Here is a 23,293-nt window from a genome sequence, read left to right on the forward strand (position 1 = left end):
CAAGAGGCAGGATTGTAGATGAGATCAAAGGATTAAGTCCACACTTGTTGACTCAAAAATAAAATCAAAAAGAAAGAAATGCAGACAATGTTTCAATATAACTATTATTCTGTAATTATACTTGAGAGCATCACAGAACACTTTATTATGAAGCCTCTCTGAGTGCTATCTCTAAATGTAAAGGAAGAAAAAGATGAGATGCAGAAGACAGAAACCCTGTCAAAATACAGCTATTTCAGTAATGTTACACTCCACTTTCTCATACATCTGCAAAGATAAATATTTATTTGGATTTACTGCAAAAAGTTTTACAAAGGAAAGAAGGAAGACAAGAGCCAGAAGAAAATCTTTGTAAAGATGCAGGTGTTGAAGTATTTTTTTTGGTCCACTTTTTCCGCACTTCTTGAAAGATAAATACAGGCGGTCCTCGGGTTACATTAGCCCCAAGTTACGATGTTTCAAGGTTACGACACATCTCCCTTAAACTGTATAAAGCCTTGTTTTGACTTAAGTGGTTTTGTGTCGTTAACGTCATAACGTGAACTTCGTGTTTGGTGCATTATTAAACGTATTTTAAACATTTATTATTAAACATTTCATTATTAAACGTATTTTATATGTGTTTTTTGAAAATTACTCTGTTAGGATAGGATAAGTGCTTATAGTATGTTATTTACATACAGTATGTACATATGTTGGGACTTTCGGCGAAAATTGGTTTATGACATGACGTAGGAACGGAACAATGTCGTAAGTCAAGGACCGCCTGTACTTGCAAATACTTATTTCAAAAGTTTAACAAACAACTTGCTAGTTTATTTCATTATAAAAATAAAAGTTTGGATAAATCTTGGTGAAATGGAAGATTGGTCAGGTATATAAAATAAACTGCATTGAATACAAGACAAATTTAGTCAGAAAAGTCCATGTTACCAAAACGACAAAAAACAAAAAAAAAATGCATGTATGCACACACAAAACACTGTTGTATTAAATATGTTACAAAGATATGGCCAATACTCCATGGAAAGTCCTTTAAGTATGCAAGTTGAAAGTGCAAGCTTTTGTCTTCCTTGTGTTCAGGAAGGACTAACAGAGTCTGATACTTCATTAGATTCTTGCAGAGCACGATGGAGTATGTGTGGATTGATTGTGGCAGATTTGGTGCAGTTGTAGGTTTTGTAGATCCCAATAAGGCGATCTGCCAGTTCAAACATGTTGTTGCGGAGAGAAATGATGATGAACTGTGCATTTTTGGTGCGTTCCTAGCAGAAAAAAATTGAACATAGCTTGACACTGAGACATAAAACATTAATCTTATTGACATCTGATGAGCTTTTTGTTGCAAGTTATTTTCTAAACCCTAAAATTACAGCAACGACACTTCCTTAGATCAAGGTAAATGTATCAAGATTACCCCCATTACAAATGTTTCCTTATTTTGCATTAGGTGTAATCCTTAAACATCTTAAGTTAATGCCCAAACTTTAGCCTTGCTTACTAGAATACAGTGACCAGCTACTTGGTGACTCTCATTACCTTGCAAGTTACTCTTTATATAAACATCTTCAAGAACTAGCTTGTAAAATGCTCATGTAAGCATGACTATTGTAATTACAAATGTTACTTATATACCTAGACCTTTTTTAAAATGCTAAAAGTATAGGGGTCAATTATATTTGTAAATATTTAAAGAGCTGATTATTCTGAAATTTTTGTGACAAATATTGAAACACAGGAAACAGAATGTCCAGACAAGGTAGACAAGCAACTCTAACCTTGATGTAATGTGCAACAATTGAGACATTCTTGAAGTCAAGAGCAGCATCAATCTCATCCATGACGTAAAGTGGTGTGGGTTTATAGTGGTGTAGGGCAAACACCAGCGCCAGTGAACTCAAGGTCTTCTCACCACCTGACAGATTGGAGATGTTCTTCCAGGATTTGTTTGGTGGACGTACACTGCAGAGCAGGAAAAAAAAATAATTTATCCTACACTGTATCAAGGCTAGCAAAAGGAATGATAAATCTAAAATGTGTGGGGCAAAGCAGTTTCTGTTCCTTAGGAGTGCATCTATACATCTGCCACTTGATCTCTTCTGTGAACTAATGGTAATCATGAAGTGTTCTCTCCCCTACCCCTTCTATTTTTCTTGCCCCTTTATTGTGCCATGGCCAATGCTGTGTTGAAAAGTGCTCTCCCCACTTCCCCATTGCCTACTGACAATTACAGATTCGAAGTGAATGTATCATACAGGGACTACAGCCAGATGACTGGACACATCTTGACAGATGGAACAAAAGTTGAGAGGCTGATAAGCAAAACATATTACAATGCCCTTTCCTGCACATACACATGCACAAATTTAATTTTGTTTTAGACTTTTTATACTTGAAGACTATCCTTCAAGGCACCTTGGAGGGTAGTCGATGCCATGATGGCCAGAGGAAGAACTGGCTTATGAAACGTCAATGACTGAACTGTCATCCTGTACAGGACCCACTCGCTATCTCCATAAACAGCCAAGAGTAGCAAGCCCTGTCCGCTGTCGTGTCTATCCATGTGCTCCCCCCCAATGACAGGTGCCAGACTACTGATTGCTTATCCCATATTTCTAAAAAATATTGGTGTTATTTCAAAACATCCATATTTGATCATGTGTAAATAATTGGTAGAAATCAATCACCTGAAGACTATTCCTTCTGAGAAGGGATCAAGAGAGTCAACTAGCTCCAGCTCAGCATTACCACCTAATGTAATCATCTGGTACATCTCCCTCAGCTTTCCAGTTATTACAGCGAATCCAGTCATAAACTCGTCTAGTCTCCGCTTGCGCAGTTCTTCATGGTACTTGCGCTGTCTATCACGCACTTCCACGATCTGGTCCAACTCCCCAACTCTGGCCAGATAAAGTTCCTCCTAGAAATCAAGACAAAGTGAAACGCAGGTGAAAGATTTCCTTAAACTTAAAACCGTACATCAAAGTTTTCTTTTGTGATCTGTCCTTATCTCAGAGCTGCAGTAGTCTTCTTAAATACACAAGATATAAATTATTTGTTTGATCAAGAATCTTGCAATCAAGAGTGAAAGTAGCTTAAAAATGATACCTTTTTCTTATACTCTGCAATGGCAGCCATATTAGGTTTCATCTGTGCCAGTCTTTCTTCCTTAACAGTGATCTTGTATTGCACCTCATCTGTCAGCACACCCTCAAGCTGCTCTGCACTGAATGTTGGGAGCTGATCTCCCTGCTCACCCTCGACAGCTGACAACCTTAGACTGGCAAGCTAAAGAACGAATAAAGGGAAAATGTATAGTTATCTTCATGCTTGATAACATAACACTTTATTCATCCCAGTGGGCAACTCTTGGCAGCTCGATATAAAAGTACAAAACAATACCATATCCTATTCATATCTGCTGAACACTCATATATTTACGTTTCAGACAGCTGCATTCACTCGCACTTAGTAACATTCAGAAGTCCCATGGCCAAAACAACAGAGGACAGCCTCAGTCATATTGGCCCTTCATACGGGTATACTGAATCAGTGGCCCTATGGGAGTTGGAAAAATTCTTGACAGGACATGCCTGTCATAATGAAAGATTTCCGAAACTTTCAGAATATATAGTCTGAAGAGCAATCTGGGCTGTCCCAATGACTTTGGAGCAGATGGATACAACACGGTGTAAGCTGCTCTTATCTTCACCGATCAACTGTTGTAAATACAGATAAAGAAGGACAGTATGCTCGCTATGTAAAGAGCTGAAGAAATTGCTGGGAGACAGAAAGACCAGCTTCCGGAGAAAGTGTAAGTGTTGAAATCCCAGTGCTCTCTTGCTAAAGATGGTGCCCAGGTATTTAATTGAAGGAACAATTTCAACCTCACATAAACTTGGATAACATGCAACAAGAACTTACATTTTCTTGTAGAACACCAAAGGAAAGATGGGAAGGGAGTGGAGAACCTATAGATTTAATAATAATTTGTTGAGTTTTAAAAAATTTGTTTAATGTGATATTCCAGCAAATAGGTAAGCTCCTTACGCTAAACAGCATATATGAAGTAAAACAAAGAATAATGCAAAGACTAGCCGTGTTCCAGGCAATCAATGCAAACTTAACGACGAAGGCACATTGCTGAAAATCTTCAGAAAATAAGGTTTATTGATATCTGTGACAATCCATCCAATGATAACAGCAAAAAGGTGATCACCAAAAGTTGATTCACTGCAACTCAGTTAAAGGGATTCTAAAGGCAAAATAAAACTGCTTAGAATCGTGCAAAGAGTAGGATAAATTTGAATCTCGTCTATTTATAGGTGTGTTCATGTGGAAAACGTTGAAGGTTTTTAGTAGAATGTTGTGTTTAATAAGAGAAATGACACGGGACTCTTTTTTTGCTTCCACAAAGTCTCGTTCTCCATCACATGACACTATGACACGTGGTTTCCATAGTGAGAACCATGCCTCGAAAAGATGGAAAAAGATTTTAAATTTTCTTTTCATCACCTTCCGAAAGACAGAGCCTTACAAGCCTTACAAACAGAGTGCGTCATACGAATAAAAAGACGATGTCAAATCTTCGCAATGATACAGATACAGACACTTCCTGTAAGAGACTGACGTCACAAGAAGACTCTGACATCACAAGAAGACTCCTCTGCTTGACTATCTCGGGAAGCTATTGTGGTTACTCGGCGGAAGGACACAAGGGTCGAATTCACTGGATTTTTTCAATTTTTATAAACATCCGACATATTACAAACCGAAATAGCGCTAATAAGTGGTAATTAAGTGAGAAATGAATCATTTATTTCTCCTGTACTGCTCTCGTGCTTTGTAATTGTAATTAAATAAATTTTTGAAATGTTTGACCGTCGCCACAGCCTTATCACAAGCCTTTAGAATCCCTTTAAGGTTGCACACCAAGCAATGAGTATGTGTGCTACAATCATCAAGGTTAATAGAAACACTAAGATTCAATACTGATATCTAAATCAAAATATGACCACAAAACAGATGCAAAATCAAGGAAAGCTGATCTCCTCAGCCTGTTAAGCCAAGGGACATAAAATCTAAGATTTCTTGCTGCCTGGATGGAAAATGTAAATTCACACTTTAAAAGCTAGAGAAAAAAAAAAAAAACAACAACAAACAAGACAGGTATGCTGTCTTTACCTCTTTTCTCCAATGTTTGATCTTGGCTTTAGTCTCTTTCAGGATGTTTTCACATTTTTCCAGCTGCATGTGCACTTCAATAGTATCCTTCTTTACTGCATTCTCTTCTTCTTCAAGCTTGGCAACCATCTTCTTTACATTCTCCAGACACTTTTCTGCTGCCTGCACTTTTACCTGAAATATGAAATGCAGATTGAAGACCTCCACTCTTACAGCACAAACACCATCTGCAAGATGATCTCTTACAGGATGAGTTTAGCTATTCGATGCAAAAGGCAAAGATGAATTTAGCACCAAAATCGTGGTGGATCCTGGTCAGTTACAGGAAAGCATCTTTAATACCTGAGCCTGTTGGTGTTTCTCCAATACTTGAGTTGCTTCCACTTCCATGTCCTTTAACAACTGGTTCAGTTCTTGTATTCGTTTGCAATTTTCTGCCATTTCCTCCTCTAAGGTCTGTACCTTCTCCTCTGCCTTCTTCAGATTGCTGTTATGCAACATTGTCACATTATTTGTGCATATAAGGGGTAAAAACAAAAGTTTAACCAGTCAAACACTTTTCGGGATTTCAACAAAATTCATAGCATTATCTCTATAGGTGTAACATGATTGATACACATCAGTGAGATTTTCTGAGATGTATTGGCTATAATGAACTACCATTTTGAAGTTCAGTTACATCCTCCTCCCTCCATTTTCTAACCACCACCACCACAAGAAAAAAAGCAGAAGAGAAATTCCTCTCTTGCCTGTGTCAATACATATATCCAGAGATTCTCTCACCGTTCTGCAGTTTTGATGCCAACATTAGTTTTGGTGATCTGCCTCGTGGCTTCGTCAATCTGATGGCTGATGGCATCCACACGAGATTGTGCAGCCTGCATTTTAGACTCTCCAATGTCCATGATGTGTTTGTACAGTCTGCATGCACACATCATAAAAGATATCCTTCATTTTTGTCACAGACACATACTGTCGAAAGCAGTCTACTGCTTCAACAGCATGACAGTTAAAAATCAGTGAGATTACATAAGAGTTTGACACTAACCTCTTAACTTCAGCTTCCACCTTAGATGTTGTTTCAGCAAACTCATCATAATCTAGACACAAAAAAAGAAAAATCAGATGTGTGTGTGTGAGTGAGTGAGTGAGTGAGTGAGTGAGAGAGAGAGAGAGAGAGAGAGAAAAAAAATACACTTTATCAAATTGGTTATAAAAAGACTTCCAGGTGATACATTAACAATTCCACTAACAAAAAGGAATATAAAAGGGTAAGTAATGTGTTGAAAATGTGTTGTGGCCACCAGAGGGTGTGAATGAAACTAAAATTGATGGTAAAGCTAAAAATAGTTACTGGTGGGGTGGAATTAGATAAGAAAGACAATAAAATAGCTGTCAAAAAAAACAAACAAAAAAACAAACAAAAAAAAAAACAAACAAAAACTTGGTGACCACTCTAGGAACTGGGACAAGTGCCCCTGACACTACTACCTCTTCCTGCTGGACTAAATGACCAGAAAGATGGCATATAACTTATTTTATGTGCCACCGCTCATTAGGTGTATCTCCTGTAAAACAAATGTAGCAAAAGGAGCACAGTCTAGTTACCTTTCCGATAAGCAGCAATCTTTTTTTGGAGCTCATCCACTTGCTTTTTGTCAGGCGCTGAAGTTCTGACTTTAACTTCTTGCTCTTTGATCCGGATTTGCAAACTTTCCATCTGTTCCTTTAAAGCCTGTTCCAATGTAAAAGAGAATATGATGACAGCAGTAGAACAAACATATCACTGCTAGTAAATGTCTTGCATAAAACCTACAAATTAGTGACAAAAACAAGAAAAAGAATAAAACCCAAACCAACAGCTGTGGTATCAAACTTCACCACATATTTGTTCAAGCTAATTAAGTAATAATTGTCACTGGATGTCAGAGCAGTCCTATCTAAAAGAAGTGCATCAGAAGTTCGGGTCAAAGGAAATAAGAACTGGAGATCAATGACAACCAAAAGTGAAGTTTCTTGGGAGGTCACACGACTGACAGCATGGTCAACAATGCAATGCAGAAGTTGTGACAATTATGTTTAACTACTTTTGGGGTGCTTAGATTTGTCATTTTTATGGCATTACCAGTCTTTATACATATGATACAATACTACCTTAATTTTCATCTCAGCTAATTGAAGATTGTGCCTCATGTCTGTCAGATCTTTAGTGTTCTTCTGCATTGATTCTTTAAGCTTCATTTGGTTGGCACGAAGCATCTCCACTTCTCCTCTGGCCTGAAATTGAGCGTTACTAGATCATTCTTCTTATTTAGCATGATCAAACTGAATCTCACTCCAGTTTCATGACTGACTGAATCTTGTTTACCTCATACTTGCTTGCTATTTTCTTTTTTTGAAAGGTACAGGAAATGTAGGTTTTGTAGGTAATTATCAAAACATCAATCCATATATGATACATTTCTCCATTTTTAATGCAAAAGCAAACCAAATGAAAAAAACTATGGATAAAGTACATTTTCATTTAAGACAGTTGTTTCCATTTTTAATAGCAGAAAATTTGTCTAAAATTAAGGGTAGGAGAAAACAAATGCTGCATATTGTTACCTCTTTCAGCATATTCTCCACTTTGGCCAATTCTTCAGGATCCACGTTATCCATGATAGTTGATCCCATGAGCCCTTTGCTGACTGTTTTCCCACCACCACTCATAGTACCTATGAGGCAATGCACAAATATAAGTTATCCAAACTCTATAAATAATACTCATAAACATATGCATATAATGAGAACAGTTTAAAGAAAGAAATCTCTATGTGACTGCTATGTAATGTAGTAAGAATAGGGCAAACATATGAAAATGATTCACAAATGTTTCAGCTGAAAAGACAGAAGAAAAAGACATACTGTAGCAGAATCTCTCAGGTAGCTATTGTACTATTTGAATTAGACTGACTGACCAACTATCAAGAAGCAGGTAACTATAGATGTTGACAGTGGAGGCCTGTGGAAGAGAGGAAAAGATTAGAAGAATGTTGATCTCTCACCAGATTGATCAATTAATTCTCCCTTCAAGGTTACTACACGATTTCGAGTTTTCCCATAAGCAATGCGGGTAGCTTGCTCAAGGTCATCTGCCACCAGTGTGTCACGAAGAGCAAAGTAGAATGCTGGCAAGACTCTTTCATCCTTCACCTTCACCAAGTCGAACAGTCTGGGTATGTTTTCTGGCCTAAAACATGAAGTCAGTTAACAAAAGCATGTTCTAAAAATATTGCTTCCAGAAGCGTACATAATGTTTGGTGGCATTCTGTGAATGATCTTACAAGACTTTTGAATTGCGGGGGAGGGATTGGTGTTTTACGTCGTGCCAGCAACTGAGGCTACATTACAGCAAGGCAGCCACGTGCAGAGAAAGAACAGCGTGCCCGAGACGAGAAATGAACTCTGGGCAGCCAACCTTCACTGTACTGGTGACAGGCGCTAACCATTGCGCCACCAGACCGCTCTTTTTGAATTGCGGACTTGAGAAAATGATCATTTAAGGAAAGGAACTTCTGCATTCAAAAGTGGTATTGATTCTCAACAGAACTTAGATCTTTTTCATTCATAAAACCCAAAATTTAGACAATTAGAAACATAGTTTACCATAAGACAAAGAAAAGTCTTTCCACTCTTTTCCTAAAGGAAAAACTTAAGTAAAAAAACACTTAACTTACGTTGTGATTTTGTTTTTTGCATGCTCCCTCCACTTTTCCATCTTGTCCAGACCAATGAATGTGGCGACACCTATATTGTGTTTGATAAGAAGCTCTACGCAATGTTGTGCTGTGGTTATTGTATCCACCACAATGTTATCCAGTGAACCACATGCAGTAGAAATGGCTATATCATACTTTTCATCAATAGCTCCCAAGTCACCCTGCACATGAGAATCATGACCATCACTGCCATCTTCTCTGCACAACATAGGATGGAGCCAAAACTTTTTAGGGACGGAAAGATAGTCAATCCCAGGACAAGATGAATTTTAAAGACACCCCCACGCCTTCTATTATATCTAAACAAAACCCAGGAAAATATCAGGGATAAAAATGAATTTAGCATTTACAAATATTAGGATAAATTGTATGATTTAAAGCATATATATATATACACACACATATAAAAAATTTAGACACTCTGGTAGGCCAGCGGTTCTCAACCTGTGGGGCGCGCCCCCCAAGGGGGGCACGATGTGCTTACAAAGGGGGCGCGAAGGTGGTCATTTTTTTAAAGTTTCTTATACCGGAATAAGTGAAATTAGCTTACATTGCTGGCTAAGGGGGGCGCGCGGACGTACCTTTGTTCGTCAGGGGGGCGTCACAAGGAAAAGGTTGAGAACCGCTGTGGTAGGCAGTCCTTCCTCAACATAGTTCAATTTTTGTTTAATGTATCCTGCATAATTTGTTAAGTACAGCCACTCATTTGAGAACACATTTGGTATTTTTTCCACATTATTGTTACTTATATTATCTATGACCTGTTTGAAAGCAAAACATTATGAATATTGTTGATGATTCTATCTTCTGTCTGATGAAACCATCTGTCTTTTGCTCTGTGTGTGTGAGTGACAATATGTGAGAGTATGTGTGTATACTCATTCACTCAGGCACAATGGAGATAAACAAAGTAAGTGCAAGACTGAGATATTGCGAGAACAATTTCTCTAGGTGAATTACACAAATTTCATATCTCAGATGGACCTCATTTTTTAAATTGTATATTAATAGACTTTAACAATGTATTCTGCTTTAGATTAATCAAAGGTTTACTTTTATATTTTTTCTCAGTCCTTACCAAGCGCCCGAAGATGCCTTGAATTTTGCCAGTTTTCTTTAGCTGCAAAAGAAACGCAAGCACCTTTCTCTTGCTGCTGGCTGTCTCTTGTACACGCCGTGTTTCTTCTACTTTGTAAATCAGACTTCGCACCTAAGAACAGAATTTATACATATAATTCAGAAAGGTACAATTCTCCAGAATCCCTCATAAAATTGGAAGAAAAAATAATTTTTGAACCCATTTCCACACTATGCACTCCATAATCTTCATCAAAACAATGCAGTCATTATTCTATGCTGTACCATTGAGCTCTGTATATATGTCAATGTCTGTGTGTACATAGGCCTGTGCCTGCAAACATTTTTCAGCGAAACTGCTTGCAAAAGTTGAAGTAGGTATGGTTTACATAAAATAGACCTTATTTTCCAATTTTTGGCATAAGTACGTTGTTAATTCTGGGATAGTTTTGTGGTGTGGTTTGTAACAGAAGTCTGGTCCTCTACAATTTCCTGCATGCTAATTTTTCTGGCCTGTCTAGCGTGGCTCCATGAAACAATCCTCTTACTCTCTGACCATGATGACACTTTGACACTGATAGTAAACTAACTCCTGTAGTCATCAGGTTAAGTTGAAAACGAAAATAAGAGCAAAAATAAAGCAAAAAGAAATTGCCATTTTTGGCTTTTTTTTTTTTTTTTAAAGTTTAGTATTTAAAAAAAGAAAAAAAAAGAAAATCCACTTACTTATTGGATGAGCATGAAACCCTGTATTGTTACAAATTCATTACATCCAGGCATATTAAAAAATGACATTAAAATAAACTGCATTGCTGTAAGCCTAACTAATATTGAGAAAATATGCATTGTTCTATGGCTACCTTCTCTGATAACTCCACCTCCTTTTCTTGTGCTTTCGTTGCATCAGCATTGGCCAGCAGCAATTCTTTTTCCACTTCAGGAATTTTCTTCTCAAGTTCTGCAGCTGTGCTGTTGAATGAAGCAGAATTCCAACATCCACCACCATCACAATTACTGTTTTAAAACCATTGTTCTGACTAGTGAAAGCTTCCATAACGTAAATGAATGAGTAATGAATTCCAGAAGATGAGAAAGAAGAAAAAAGTGACAAATGACTAATTATAAATGTAATATATAAATGGGGTATTATTTAGTAGATGCTAAAATGTATACATAACATTTCAGCAATCTTTTCATCCATTACAATTTCTAGCTTAACACATGTTTGCACCTTAGATTTGTAAATCTTGTCCAAAAGCACAAAAGTTGCTTTTATTTAAGTACTCACATCTTAAGCTGATCAAGCTCAGTCCTGTCCTTCTCCAAATTGTTCCTCATATCCTTCAGTTTCAGCTCCTCATTTTGTTGCCCACTCACACATATTTCCAACTCTAATTCAGTCACTTGTAGCTAACAGATTATTATAAATCTTCTATTACACAATGGAAAGAATGAAGCAGTAAGGCTGTATACACAATAGCATTGGAAATGAATAAATGAAATGAATTGGAAATGAATAAAAGCACCGAGAAAATTTTTGGTATGGTGATATTTTTGTATGAAACTTATTTTACAAAAGCTGAATGATGACATCTGCTTCCAAGAGAACGCTGTTCAACAAATGAAGTGTGGTATATGATGATTTGCTGTCATAAGTGAATTATAAGACAAAATAGGAAAAGGAAACTCCACATTTTCTCACCCACACTAAAGTTTGATGGGAGGAATGACAAACTTAGAGAAAATCATTTCTCCAGCTCAGTCTTTATAGAAATATTAAAATTCTCTCCTAATTCTTCATTTTTTTAATCCACCACAACACATGCATACAAAGATAAAAAGAGAAGGAAATAAAAAAAATAAGATGTTGTTTTGCTCAGCTCTAATTTTGGACTCACCAGAGACTGCTTTTCATGTAGAGTTTTATGTAGACCCAACAGCTGCTCTTCCATTCTGTCTTTTTCTTCTTGTAAGCCCTTTGACCAAGCAAAAAAAACATCAAAAGCGAAAGTCATTTTTAGTTCTTAAAATTTAGTTACAGAAAATATATATATGCTATCTATATAAATCTTCATGCACTTCAGTCTCAGAAATCTTTTAAGATTGCAGGCTTGGTTACTTATTAAGGGCATCAGGTATCACTGGCTACCAGACAACAAACTGAAAAAAATAAATGTCATATTGCTTTGAGAACAAAACAGAGACAGCATTTCAACTGCAGAAGATGCATCATCTCAGTTGAAAGCAAACTAGTGACAAGCAAGAAAATATCACCTTGGTTTCGTGACGAAGACTGGTCATGACCTTTTTCAAATTCACTTCTTCCTTAGCCTTGTCTTCCTCAAGCTTCTCTATCTTCTTTTGTAGATCAGCTAAAAGCATCTCATTCTGCTGAGGCACTTGCTGAAGGTCATAAATCTGCCCAATAAATGTAACACTTGTATCTTCAAGTTAGAAAAATTAGAAATCTTCCTCTTGTTGAAAACATGATGTGACTCTTAAACTGTTTCCTGTTTAGCCAGTATCATGAGGGCTCTCAACACACAAGACTAAATATGAGTTAAAGCAGCTTTTATATATTTAAATTGTTAAAACTGTTTTAATCAACCATTTAATACTTGTTATTTTAATCACAAAAAGCAGGATTTCTGAGGGAATGAATAACTACTTGACATTCACCACCACCTAGTTAATGTCTATTCTATGCAAAATTAGAAAGAAAATCAGCAACTCTTGTCTTTGACGACTTGTTAACTATAGTTTTGCCTATACAGTGGAACCTCGGTTAGCGAACGCCTCGGATAGCGAACAAAATTTCGGGTAGCGAACAGCCACTTGAACCACACGTGACCGACCAGCATGTCATCATTTGGGCTCGAGACACAGTTACGATCGGTCGTTCCTTATCTGTGCACTTCCTTGTTATTTAGTGAATTGTGTGCTTCATTTTAATAAGATAATCCTCAATCATGGCTCCAAAGAAGATTAAGAGCAACAGTAGTGAGGTCATGACAAGGAAGCGGCCAACAGTCAATGTAACGAATGATTCCAACTTAACTCTCAAGGACTTCTAGAAGAATCATTTCAACGCGAAGTGGGGGGAATTGCAAATGTTTGTAGAAAAGTCTTTCCCTAACAGTGTGATAGGCAATAGGAGCCTAAACATGTTCAATGATAATGTGATGTATTACCGAAGAGTTTTACAAAAAGGCAGAAGCAACAGACACTGGACAAGTTTTTTCTTCAACCTCAAAGCGACAGAAAAGGGAAGTCACCCCCGATTTTACAATGTCATGTACTCATGGAGGGGGAATCCAAGCAGTAATTCCACCCCTTCCTTCCCACATCTCCATACCCCCACGCCATCAAAACGGCAAGTTTTCTTATGTTCAAATGCTTTCCTTAATGTTTTTATGTTTATTTAACTCCATTTATATTGTATTATAACTGTTCTCATTAAAAAAACAACCCACCTATATAGCCTGTAACTTTCATATATTAGCGAGTCAACAGGGGCTGGGAACCAATTAAACCTATTTCCTTTATTTCTTATGGGAAAAACTGCTTCAAATAACGAACATTTCGGATAACGAACAACTTTCCAGAATGGATTGTGTTCGTTAACCGAGGTTCCACTGTATATTGTTTCATTTTCAAGACTTGTAAATCTGAACATGTCACACCACCTCTCCACTCTCTTCATTGGCTACCAGTTAAAGCTAGAATTGACTACAAAAAAAAAAAAAAAGAAGAGATAATGTAGAAGTAAATTGATCACGAAAAACAAAAATTCAGTGCTAGCATGAATAGCAGTAACTGGTCTATACTATGGATTCTCTGAAGGCTCCTTCCCCCACCATTTTACTGAAATCTTGTCTGTCCACACTCCTGCCCGAAACCTTCGCTTCTCCCATATACTATCCCTCCCTCCCACAAAGACAGTCACATTTGGACAAGGCACCTTCTCTGTGCTGCTAAGCAGTGGAACTCTCTTCTACATCACATTTGCCACTCAGACTCCAAGGCTACACTCAAATATTCTCTGAAAACATAGCTGTTCACAAAGTACTATCCCTGAATTACTATTCTTAACTCCCTGGCAATATTGTCACGCTCACTGTCATGTAACGATTACATCTTACACTGTTTATATCCATTGCTTTACGTTCTACTCTTGTACCTCATCTTTATGTTGTTCAGTGTGCCTTAACGTACCTCACTGTCCACTGGCTGTTATCTTTCCTTTATCATTATTGGTCTGCGCAGAGAGTGCGATCTATCTTGGCCATGATGACTGTGCGTTATAAATTTCCATTTTTATTATAATATATAACTTAAGCTTCCTAAATTTGAACAGCTAAAAGAATGCACAAAAAGGTATGTTACATATACGTGTGTCTGTACACACATGCACATTAAATGTAGTATTTATACACCCTCAAAGCTTCAAAAATCTGATAAAAATGCCAAAAGTTATTCTTTACCCTGTGAAAGCTAGCAGCATTAAAATAACAAAATTATTTAAGAAGATCTATGCTGTCTGTTTTACATAGTTTGGAAGAACACCAAATTACGTCTAAAAGTTTAAGGCCTTACCTAGTGGTGAGACGTATCACACTCAAAAGACTCTTTACCTATCACTTATTATTGAAAGCTTTTATGTAAAGCTGAAAACAAGAAATCATAAAAAAACGTAAATGTTGATAAATTAAAGATAAAGATGATTTCCCTTGCTGTTCAAATCTCCCTCTGGTTGAAAAAAACTGTTCGTGTTGGTGATTTGCCAGCTGTCTGCTCCTCATAAGCACAATGTCAAATACTGAGCTAAACATTGCATATTGAAAATGTAAGTGATGGTAAGCTCATGAGTGTTGAGAAAACTGAGTCATGTAGGGCTGATGTTCATGCACCTACACAAAAATTGTTGTGTTGCGTGAATGCCACTTTGCTTCGAAATGTTACCTATTAACACATATATAACCTGCCACCACAAAATAAGTCCTAGCTCGCACACAGCAATTTGGTAGCAGAGATCCAGAAAGGGATTAGCCTTGACTTTGTGCCATTCACTTTTTTGTGAAAATAAATTCCTTGGTCATTAAACTAACAAGGAAATACACTGTTGTATTAAAACAGAAACGACAAATGGTCTTAAAATACAGTTCAAACAGAGTACCCCAGAGTATCCCAATTTCTGCAGAAAAATGACAAAATATAAATGCTACCATATCCCTGTCAGAACCTTATCACATTATCCCTCACTGAGAGCCCAGAATTTGTATTTTCCATTCCTAATTCAGATATTAAAATCTGGTCATTGATTCTGACATTATCCAATGGAATAATCAAATAGTGGCATCATTGGTAGAGAGAAACACTGAGTGATTGACTGACAGACAACTTGCCGCTTCAAGTCTTTCTTCACATTTTCAAAGCGTTGTATACAATGACTGTGTTTAACGCGTGCCGGCAACTAAGGCTGTATCACGGCGAACTGTATAAAGCGAGAGCATGGCAGAAAAGCATCTTACTGATGAAGAATTATTAGCTTTACTTAATTCTCAACAATCTTGGACTCTTCAATATTCAGAACAGTAAACACTCGGAAGACAAATAACAGAATATTTCGGGAATGCAAGCGGCTGTGATGAATCTGAGCATGAGGAGACTACTTTTCAGAGAACAGTGATCACACTGACAAAGAGGCTAACCTACTTGCTTAATTCATCTTTTGAACAGAAAAGAACATGAATTGTTTTGAGTATTGTCTTGTTTCTGTGAGTGTGCATGTTGATTGGAATGCGGTAACACTTTCTTTCCACTGCTGTTTGTTTTACTAACAGGGTAAGGTAATGAAAACTTATAAATATTCGATGCTATGCACATTTTTGTGATTTGAAATGATGTAGCTTGATGTATTTAATCATTAAGCAAAATGCTTTACAATTTAAATGAATAGAAGTACACGAGAAAAACCTCGTAGGATTGCTAAAAAGTAATGGCTGCTATCTTACTTCCACACTTCAAACCTGTATAACTCACTCAGTTTGGTATTAAAAGTTATGACTCATTTTGGGGTTGCAGTCACATGCTGAAAAAAGTAAAACAAACTGTGAGGTTCAGAAAAAGCTTTTTATACTAGGGCCCATGCATTTTTTCATCCAAACACTGGACAGTTTACTCACAAGATTTGTTTCAATGGTGTTAATTGCAAATTTCAACTATCACTACCACTAAGGTGACCAGACGTCCCGCTTTTGACCTCGTGTCCCGCCTGCTCATCGGGTGGAACGCCCAATGTCCCGCTTTCTGGCTTTCTGGCAAGTCCATCAAATGTACCGGTTGTCTTTAAAAATCACTTTTTTCGGCATTCTTTGACGGTGACAACATCATCATCGGCACGTGTCCCTCTTTCGCCCCCGAAACGTCTGGTCACCTTAACTACCACCCTACTAGTCATTCTTTGTCATCTGCTACCATGATGTCTACTTCTGTTATTTAGGTTTCTGACTATCAGAATCCAATATGTAAAAAATAATACTTCAAGGATCTGCAGAGTTGCAAGTTATTCTTTGCTGCTAGAGCAAAATAAACTAAGATCTTCCAAGGAAGCCAATACACTGTTACTGTTTATGTGAGACTGGATTAGATAACACCAACATATCATAGCAAATTACTCATGCACGGGAGCACAGTTTTAGACTGATCACAGGTGCAAATGGTGAAATTAAATAAGGAAATGCAAGTCAAGCGCTGATTATTAACAGAATACATTTATAGCTTCTCTAACTGCCTGTATCTGATCATCTGGAATCTGTAAGGAGTGAAAGTTTAGTTTAGTTTCTTCCTTGTTACTCCTCGAGGAGCTAAGCGCCACAAGTAAGGAGTGAAAGAAAAAGTGAAATGGTTGAAATAAGTCTGTCTCCAGATTCTAACAAATGTGGTGCTTAAAGAATTACTTTTAAATTAATAACTTCCTCACCTTTTTTTTCTCCGGTTCCAAGCTTTTCTCCAACTTTTTAGTTCTGGCCTTTGCATGCTTGAGATCCTCACGATACTTGATGTCTTGTTTCTCCAGTTCAGAGAATTTTTCTTTGCTCTCTTCACACTGTTTTACAAGCCACTCATAATCCCTGCACAACATGCAAAGCACTTTTGAATTAAAGCATTTAATGTTAGTTCCTTAATTTGGGGAAAAAAGACCATCAGTTGAAGACATAGATTCTTGTGTGACTCATGATACAAGTCACAAAAGTACTTTAAACATGAAAACTCCCCACCATTAGGTCCTAGGATGAATGCAGTAGTAGTGTGTAGTTTGAGGGTGTGATTCCTTTGTAAGCAAAAGGGATGCGAGAACTAGTCACTATCTACACATTGCCTCAGATCAACAATCACTACCACCTTATATCCCTTATGTCCACACTGAAGCGCTCTCCAGTGAAAGTTGAAGGCTCTTACTTGTAAAGAGTGCAGTGTTCTTTGCCCTTTTCTTTTTTCTTTGCTGCAATGTCATCCATCTTTTCCGTGAGGACCTTCATGCCTTCTTTGACTTTATTAAATTCTGCAGCAGCCTTTTCTTCACTCTCTGCACATTCTGAACTGAAAAAAAGAGGGACGGGAGAGGGTGTGAAAAAGGCAAAATGCATTGAGACCCAGTCTTATAAGCTATAATCTAGGGCAATCAAAGTTCACTGGTAGAAGAATGGCTTGTGAAGAAATTATCACGATAATGAAGAACTCTTTCAAAACATATCAACACTAAGTGACATTGCGATGTCCAACATACATCATATACTTAACAATTCCCAGCCACACACACACACATACACACAAGCACTCCAGTTGGTAGATGAAGTATGATTTAAAATCCTCTTGAACTCCTCAACACTTGGTCCATTTTTAGGCTGGGAGCATTTTATGCACAGTTGGGGCTGTGTAATGGAAACTTCTGTGGCCAAAACCCTTCAGATTCATTTTTGGGTTAATAAGTCATAGAGTCCATGATAAATGATACACACACAGCAGCAAAGACAGATATGAGAGCAGCATCCCTTTAAAGCATGGATATGCCAGGATGACTAACTTGAATTGTCAGCAAAGTTTAAAAGGCAACCAGCATAGTTGCTTCTAAAGGGAGGAAACATAAATTGCTTTATGTAGCACAAGTCTGGTTGCACCATTCTGCCGCCTTTGTAGAAGGGTGATGACTTTATCAGGAAAAGTGCAGAGGTGAAGTACTTAGGGTTAGGTGTAATCAGAGCATGTTAATGTCTGATTTTCAAGAAAACTCCATTTCAAACTGTTAAAAAGATGCTGAAACAAAAATAAGGATGATGGTTAACACAATCGCCTACAATCTTTCATAAATCACACTACAATACTTACATATATTTTTGGTACAGTTCATTCTTGTGACGCACTATGCTGTTTTCTAATTTTAGGTACTCCACAGCTTCATTTTTGGGTCCCTCGAGGTCATCTTTTTCTTTTTCTACTGCTTTTACACGATTTAGCTGAAACACAAAGCTTGTTTCTGAATACTTTAAAAAATTTAAATTACAATAGCTATGCAGATTTAGAAAACCTGCTGACAGAAAATAAGACACTTTACAATTTATGACCAAACAAGTGCAAATTTGAATGAAAACTTGTGCAAATTGCTGCACACACTTTGCAGAAAAGGTAATTTTTTTTCTCTATTGCACAAATGGGAGTACACAAGCTGTAGAAAAGCTATAGATTCCTATAGATAATACAGTTCTGATAAAGAATAACAGATTTCTATAGTTAGCTGAATTAAGTCAATTAATATTAAGCCAATCAGGAAGAAAAATATTACAACCATTTTTAGATATGACTCAGCACACTACTTTACTAGGAGCTAATCAAAAAACACATCAATATTAAACAATTTAAGGTGTGCTTACTTTTTCAGCTCGTAGCTCATTCAAAGTTTCAACACGCTGACATAGCATAGCAATAGGTTGCTTGAATCTATTGCTGCCAATAATGTCCTCCAGAAACTCTAGCATGCCATCCTCATGTTCTGTCTGAGCCTTTGGCTTCATCATTGCAATCTGTTCTACCTCTCCCTGGTCACAGACAAGCCAGTTCTACACAACTCCATCCAGTCCTCCTTCGGGTTTGATATAAAAAATGTTTAGCAATAATTAATACCATTACTAAAACATTCACTTCTGTAGATTTAATTAATGTTGGAACCACTGACAGTCCACTGGTCAAGTCTGTTAATGGCCAGTAAGGGCAGAGTAGCCGCCAGTGACACCGGACACGCAGGCTGGGATGTGGAGTGCAGTGTTCTCAATTTTATTGTGTGCCAACTTCGCTGAGTCGGCAAAACAGCGAAGGGCAGGTAGTGCTACTACAAGTCAGAAAGGGACAACTCAATTCTTGACTAGGAAAAAAAATGAGTGGAAGTCCTTCTTGTTGAAGATGTAAAGGTTATTGTTTGACTTATGTTGTTCTTGTATGTTTGCTGGTATGGAGCGATCAGCGTTGTAAATTTGCATCAGTAAAGGACTGGTAAAGACTGGGACTGAAGAGTTGTTTTATGGAAAGGGAATATACATCAGAATATGCTGTTGGACCTTTATGTAAGCTTTGTATATGTGCTACCTCAGCAGAAAGGTTGAAAAATAAGTTGTGATCATAATCATTTCAGTCATTTATTTAGGGGGTTTCGTTGTTAGTTTAGTACTTGTTACTCCTTGAGGCGCATAGGGCTGCAACAACACCTTACCAGTGGACCCGGTTTGGGCCCATGTGGTTCCGATGTCCTTTGCCTTGCTCTCTACTGTTCTTTCCCAAGTCTGCTTTGGTCTCTCAACTCTCCTCTTCCCCTGAGGGTTCCAGTCAAGTACCTGCTTGGCGCTGGTGTCAGCTGGTTTGCGCAGGGTGTGTCCTATCCAGTCCTATTTGTGCTTTTTGATGTCTTAGCTTGTGGCATTCTGGTTAGTTCTTTTCCACAGGCTGCTGTTGGAGATCTTTTCAGGCCATCTTATTCCCAGAATATGGCATAGGCATTGGTTGGTAAAGGTCTGGAGCTTGTTGTTGATGGCATTTGTCATTCTCCATGCAGGTTTCAGAACAATACAGTAGGACTGCCTTCACATTGGTCTTGAAGATTGTTTTAGTTGTTTTGAGTATGAGGCATTGATTAGTGCTACTAATGAAGTCTCAAGGTCCTGCCATCAGCATGTCTTTAAAATTGTCAAATAGCTTCATTTACATTAAAATTTCTTTTCCACAACTTTGGAATATCCATCACCCTAACTCACAAATATGCACAAGTAAAGCATGCATCACTTTTATTTTAGCTGTTTTCACTTTTAAGATAATCAGATTGTTGGTTATGACATTCGGTAATTGATACATACCTGAAGAATAAGAAAACGGTTGTGGTCCAAATCTATCCCAGAAGCCCTCAGCAGTGCAGCTACATCCTTGTATGTGGCCTTCCTTCCATCCAGATAATAAGCTGAAGAATTGTCTTTAAAGGCTGTACGTGAGACCACCAGCTTGGAGTTTGGTACAACAGTGTAGTCATTCTCATCTGACTGAAAAAAAACAAAACAATGAAAAACTCTTGCACCTATGAATATTTTGAAAAAATTTGTTTCCCTTTATACAGCATGAACACCTTCACAATAATCTTAAAATTTTGCTGGCACTAATCATTCAGTTATATACATATGGTATAACAAGTTTAATTTTGATTGACCATTATAACACAACAGCATACCTCTGTATCAATGATTTTCTGAAAATGGACGGCCACTGTGCAGTGATCAATGTCCTTGTGATTTTCACTGTTATGAATCAAGAAACTGACTTTCTTTGAGCGTATCTTGTTTGCCCGGTAACCAAAGACAAAGAGCATGGAGTCAATAACATTGGATTTTCCACTTCCATTAGGACCAACAATGGCAGTAAAGCTCTGCAAACGAAAGCAGAAAAATTATTTTAACCCATGTTACATTTGGTGCAGTCACTAATGAGCTGACAAAACAAAATTTGTTTTGCCTCAAAATCAAATAAAACAATGGCAATGATAAAGATGACAACAGTATAGAACTGCAAGTTCAGTTTTTCTGAAGAAAAATTGCTGGTGGAGCAATAATTCTTTACTGCTGATACTGTTCAGCAAACTGATTGCCAGTTTCCTACTAAATTTTGCTACCAAACATTAGTTATAATGTTTTCCATGGCATGCAATCAAAATAAGGTGAATTAAGACCAACTATCCCTCCAATGCTAGTACCACCAATATAAATTATTACCACGAAATGAGTTTGTTAAAATGTATGCATGCCATCTCATAACTGATCATCAAGACATTCACTCAGAAATACATTTAGGGATCAGTATGAAAACATGCAGTCTGACGATCAGCCATTAGCTGTAATAGGTACAGAACACAGTCCAAACCTTATACAGGGCTTCTGCTAAGGCTAAATTCTTTGGGGTCCCAGGGACCCCTTCTTCAGATTTTTAAGGGGTCCCTGTTCTTCGCCCAAATTTGAAGGGGACCCCATTGACAAAAATTGAAGGGGTCCTCCGAACTTTTAATGCGTACTGTACGCAATTTTTTGCGTAAGCAGAAGCCCTGCTTATATAATAATAAATAATGTTTATTTATATAGCGCTTTTCCCCACCACAAAGGGCTTTACTAAAGAGAAAAACACTTGAATAATGGATGCTGGTCTCAAAACCAATCACTGAAAAATCGCCAAGTTCTAGCAGTAAGATCATCAGGTTAGTTTTACAATCACTGAGAAATAGCCAGATTCTGCTCAAGAATTTCCAGACTGAAATACTGGAGGCAACCATCATCATGTTGGGGTAGTCATAGACTGTTCACAAGCCCTAGCTCCTACTAGAACATGTAGTATACCCCACAAGATATGTGACCGCTAGCTCTGGCTGATCACTGTGAAAACGGGCATGCAGCAGGTGACAGCAAGAGCCATAGCTCATAACAGGCATGTGGCTCTGAAAAATGTGTTTAAAAGAAAAAGTAAGTCATAAGCTTGTTAATGTTTGTTTACCTTATGAAATGGCCCCAGTGTCTGCACACCGGCATATGATTTGAAATTTTCATTCACAATATGGGTAATCATGAGACGAGGTCCATTTACATCATAGGTTGCAACTGCTTGCAGTGCATCTGGAACCTCTATTTCACCATAATCTGTATGGTAATTAAAAAAAAACACACAGGTTATTCTTGGTAATTTTGAGATTTTTGTATACTACAAAATACTTTATGCAATCAGAACTTCAAGACATGATTTTATCAACACACAAATCCTTTTTTTTTCCTATGTGAAGCTGAGAACATTCCATTTGATATCATGAATAGGAATGTACAGGGTGACTACTTCTTATGAGGCAATACCTAGTTAGGTTGAGTGTCCTTACTTTTCTGTTAGCTGACTACAACCCAACTCAAGCATGAAATTAAAGTGACAAAATATTATGAGAAAGTCGTCACAATTGGCAAAAACTGAGACTTAGGAAGGAAGGCAAGCATAAACACTTCATCGACATCTCAAAGGTTTGCCAGGGAAGGTCCATTCTCCAACAATTAACATATCTGAATATGCTTCACATTTTACAATTCTACTTTTGATGAGACTCTTCCACACACACACACTTCGCGTACGTCTGTGTTCACACAAAAATAAGCCCAATGTGTAGTTGATATTATTCCTCGGTGCATGTTTTATATCCAGTCCGTACCATCACAATTAAAGACACGCGGATTACTCTTCGTTGAAGAATCATCAATGGGATCCACATCCATCTCTTCCACTTCACTATCAGCAACATCTCTTGCTTTTTCCATGATTGAAAATAAGAATACTTCAAAGAAAAAGAAACAATTTCAAACTTTTGAAAAAATTTTGAAATTTCTGTTTATAAAAAGCATTCAGGTCTTTCATATCTATTTATATTTTTTTAGAAGACAGCATTTTTCAGAAAATCTACTTTACCGAAATATATGTAACAATGAATACACTTTGTACGATGAAATTTAGTTTAAAAGTACCAAAACTGAAATGCCTAGTATTTTTTTTAACTCTCCGTGAAATCAATAAAAGATTAAGTAAAAATAAATATAGTTTCAACGAAAACATAACAAAACAACAACCTATGAAAGCATCAACATAGCACTCTAACCTTTACTTCCAACTTGAATAAGGCGCTCACCGGAAGTTATGCTCTTGAATGACGATTGGTTGCT

General features: G+C 37.3%; 1 protein-coding gene across 2 annotated transcripts; it reads right to left on the bottom strand.

The window, feature by feature from the left end:
• Window positions 1-87: 87 nt before the first annotated feature.
• Window positions 88-23,271, bottom strand: LOC112554761 (structural maintenance of chromosomes protein 4-like). 2 transcript variants are annotated; one of them, XM_025222757.1, is made up of 27 exons: window positions 23,230-23,271; window positions 22,789-22,911; window positions 22,095-22,237; window positions 20,788-20,982; window positions 20,423-20,602; window positions 18,953-19,117; window positions 18,411-18,538; window positions 17,484-17,624; window positions 17,005-17,155; window positions 12,297-12,440; window positions 11,921-11,998; window positions 11,311-11,432; window positions 10,883-10,991; window positions 10,024-10,155; window positions 8,904-9,106; window positions 8,232-8,416; window positions 7,792-7,901; window positions 7,339-7,461; window positions 6,793-6,919; window positions 6,233-6,284; window positions 5,968-6,105; window positions 5,527-5,671; window positions 5,185-5,358; window positions 3,109-3,288; window positions 2,688-2,920; window positions 1,779-1,962; window positions 88-1,265 (listed from the first exon to the last, which is right to left on the bottom strand). In XM_025222757.1, exons 2-27 carry the CDS (start codon window positions 22,892-22,894, stop codon window positions 1,080-1,082), a joined length of 3,834 nt encoding a protein of 1,277 aa, XP_025078542.1. In that variant the 5' UTR covers window positions 22,895-22,911; window positions 23,230-23,271; the 3' UTR covers window positions 88-1,079. The 2 variants fall into 2 exon arrangements, with proteins under 2 accessions (XP_025078542.1, XP_025078543.1); XM_025222758.1 differs by having other exon boundaries at window positions 23,201-23,253.
• Window positions 23,272-23,293: the final 22 nt, after the last annotated feature.

This window comes from Pomacea canaliculata, linkage group LG14 (assembly GCF_003073045.1).
Source record: "Pomacea canaliculata isolate SZHN2017 linkage group LG14, ASM307304v1, whole genome shotgun sequence".
Lineage (NCBI taxonomy): Eukaryota > Metazoa > Mollusca > Gastropoda > Architaenioglossa > Ampullariidae > Pomacea > Pomacea canaliculata.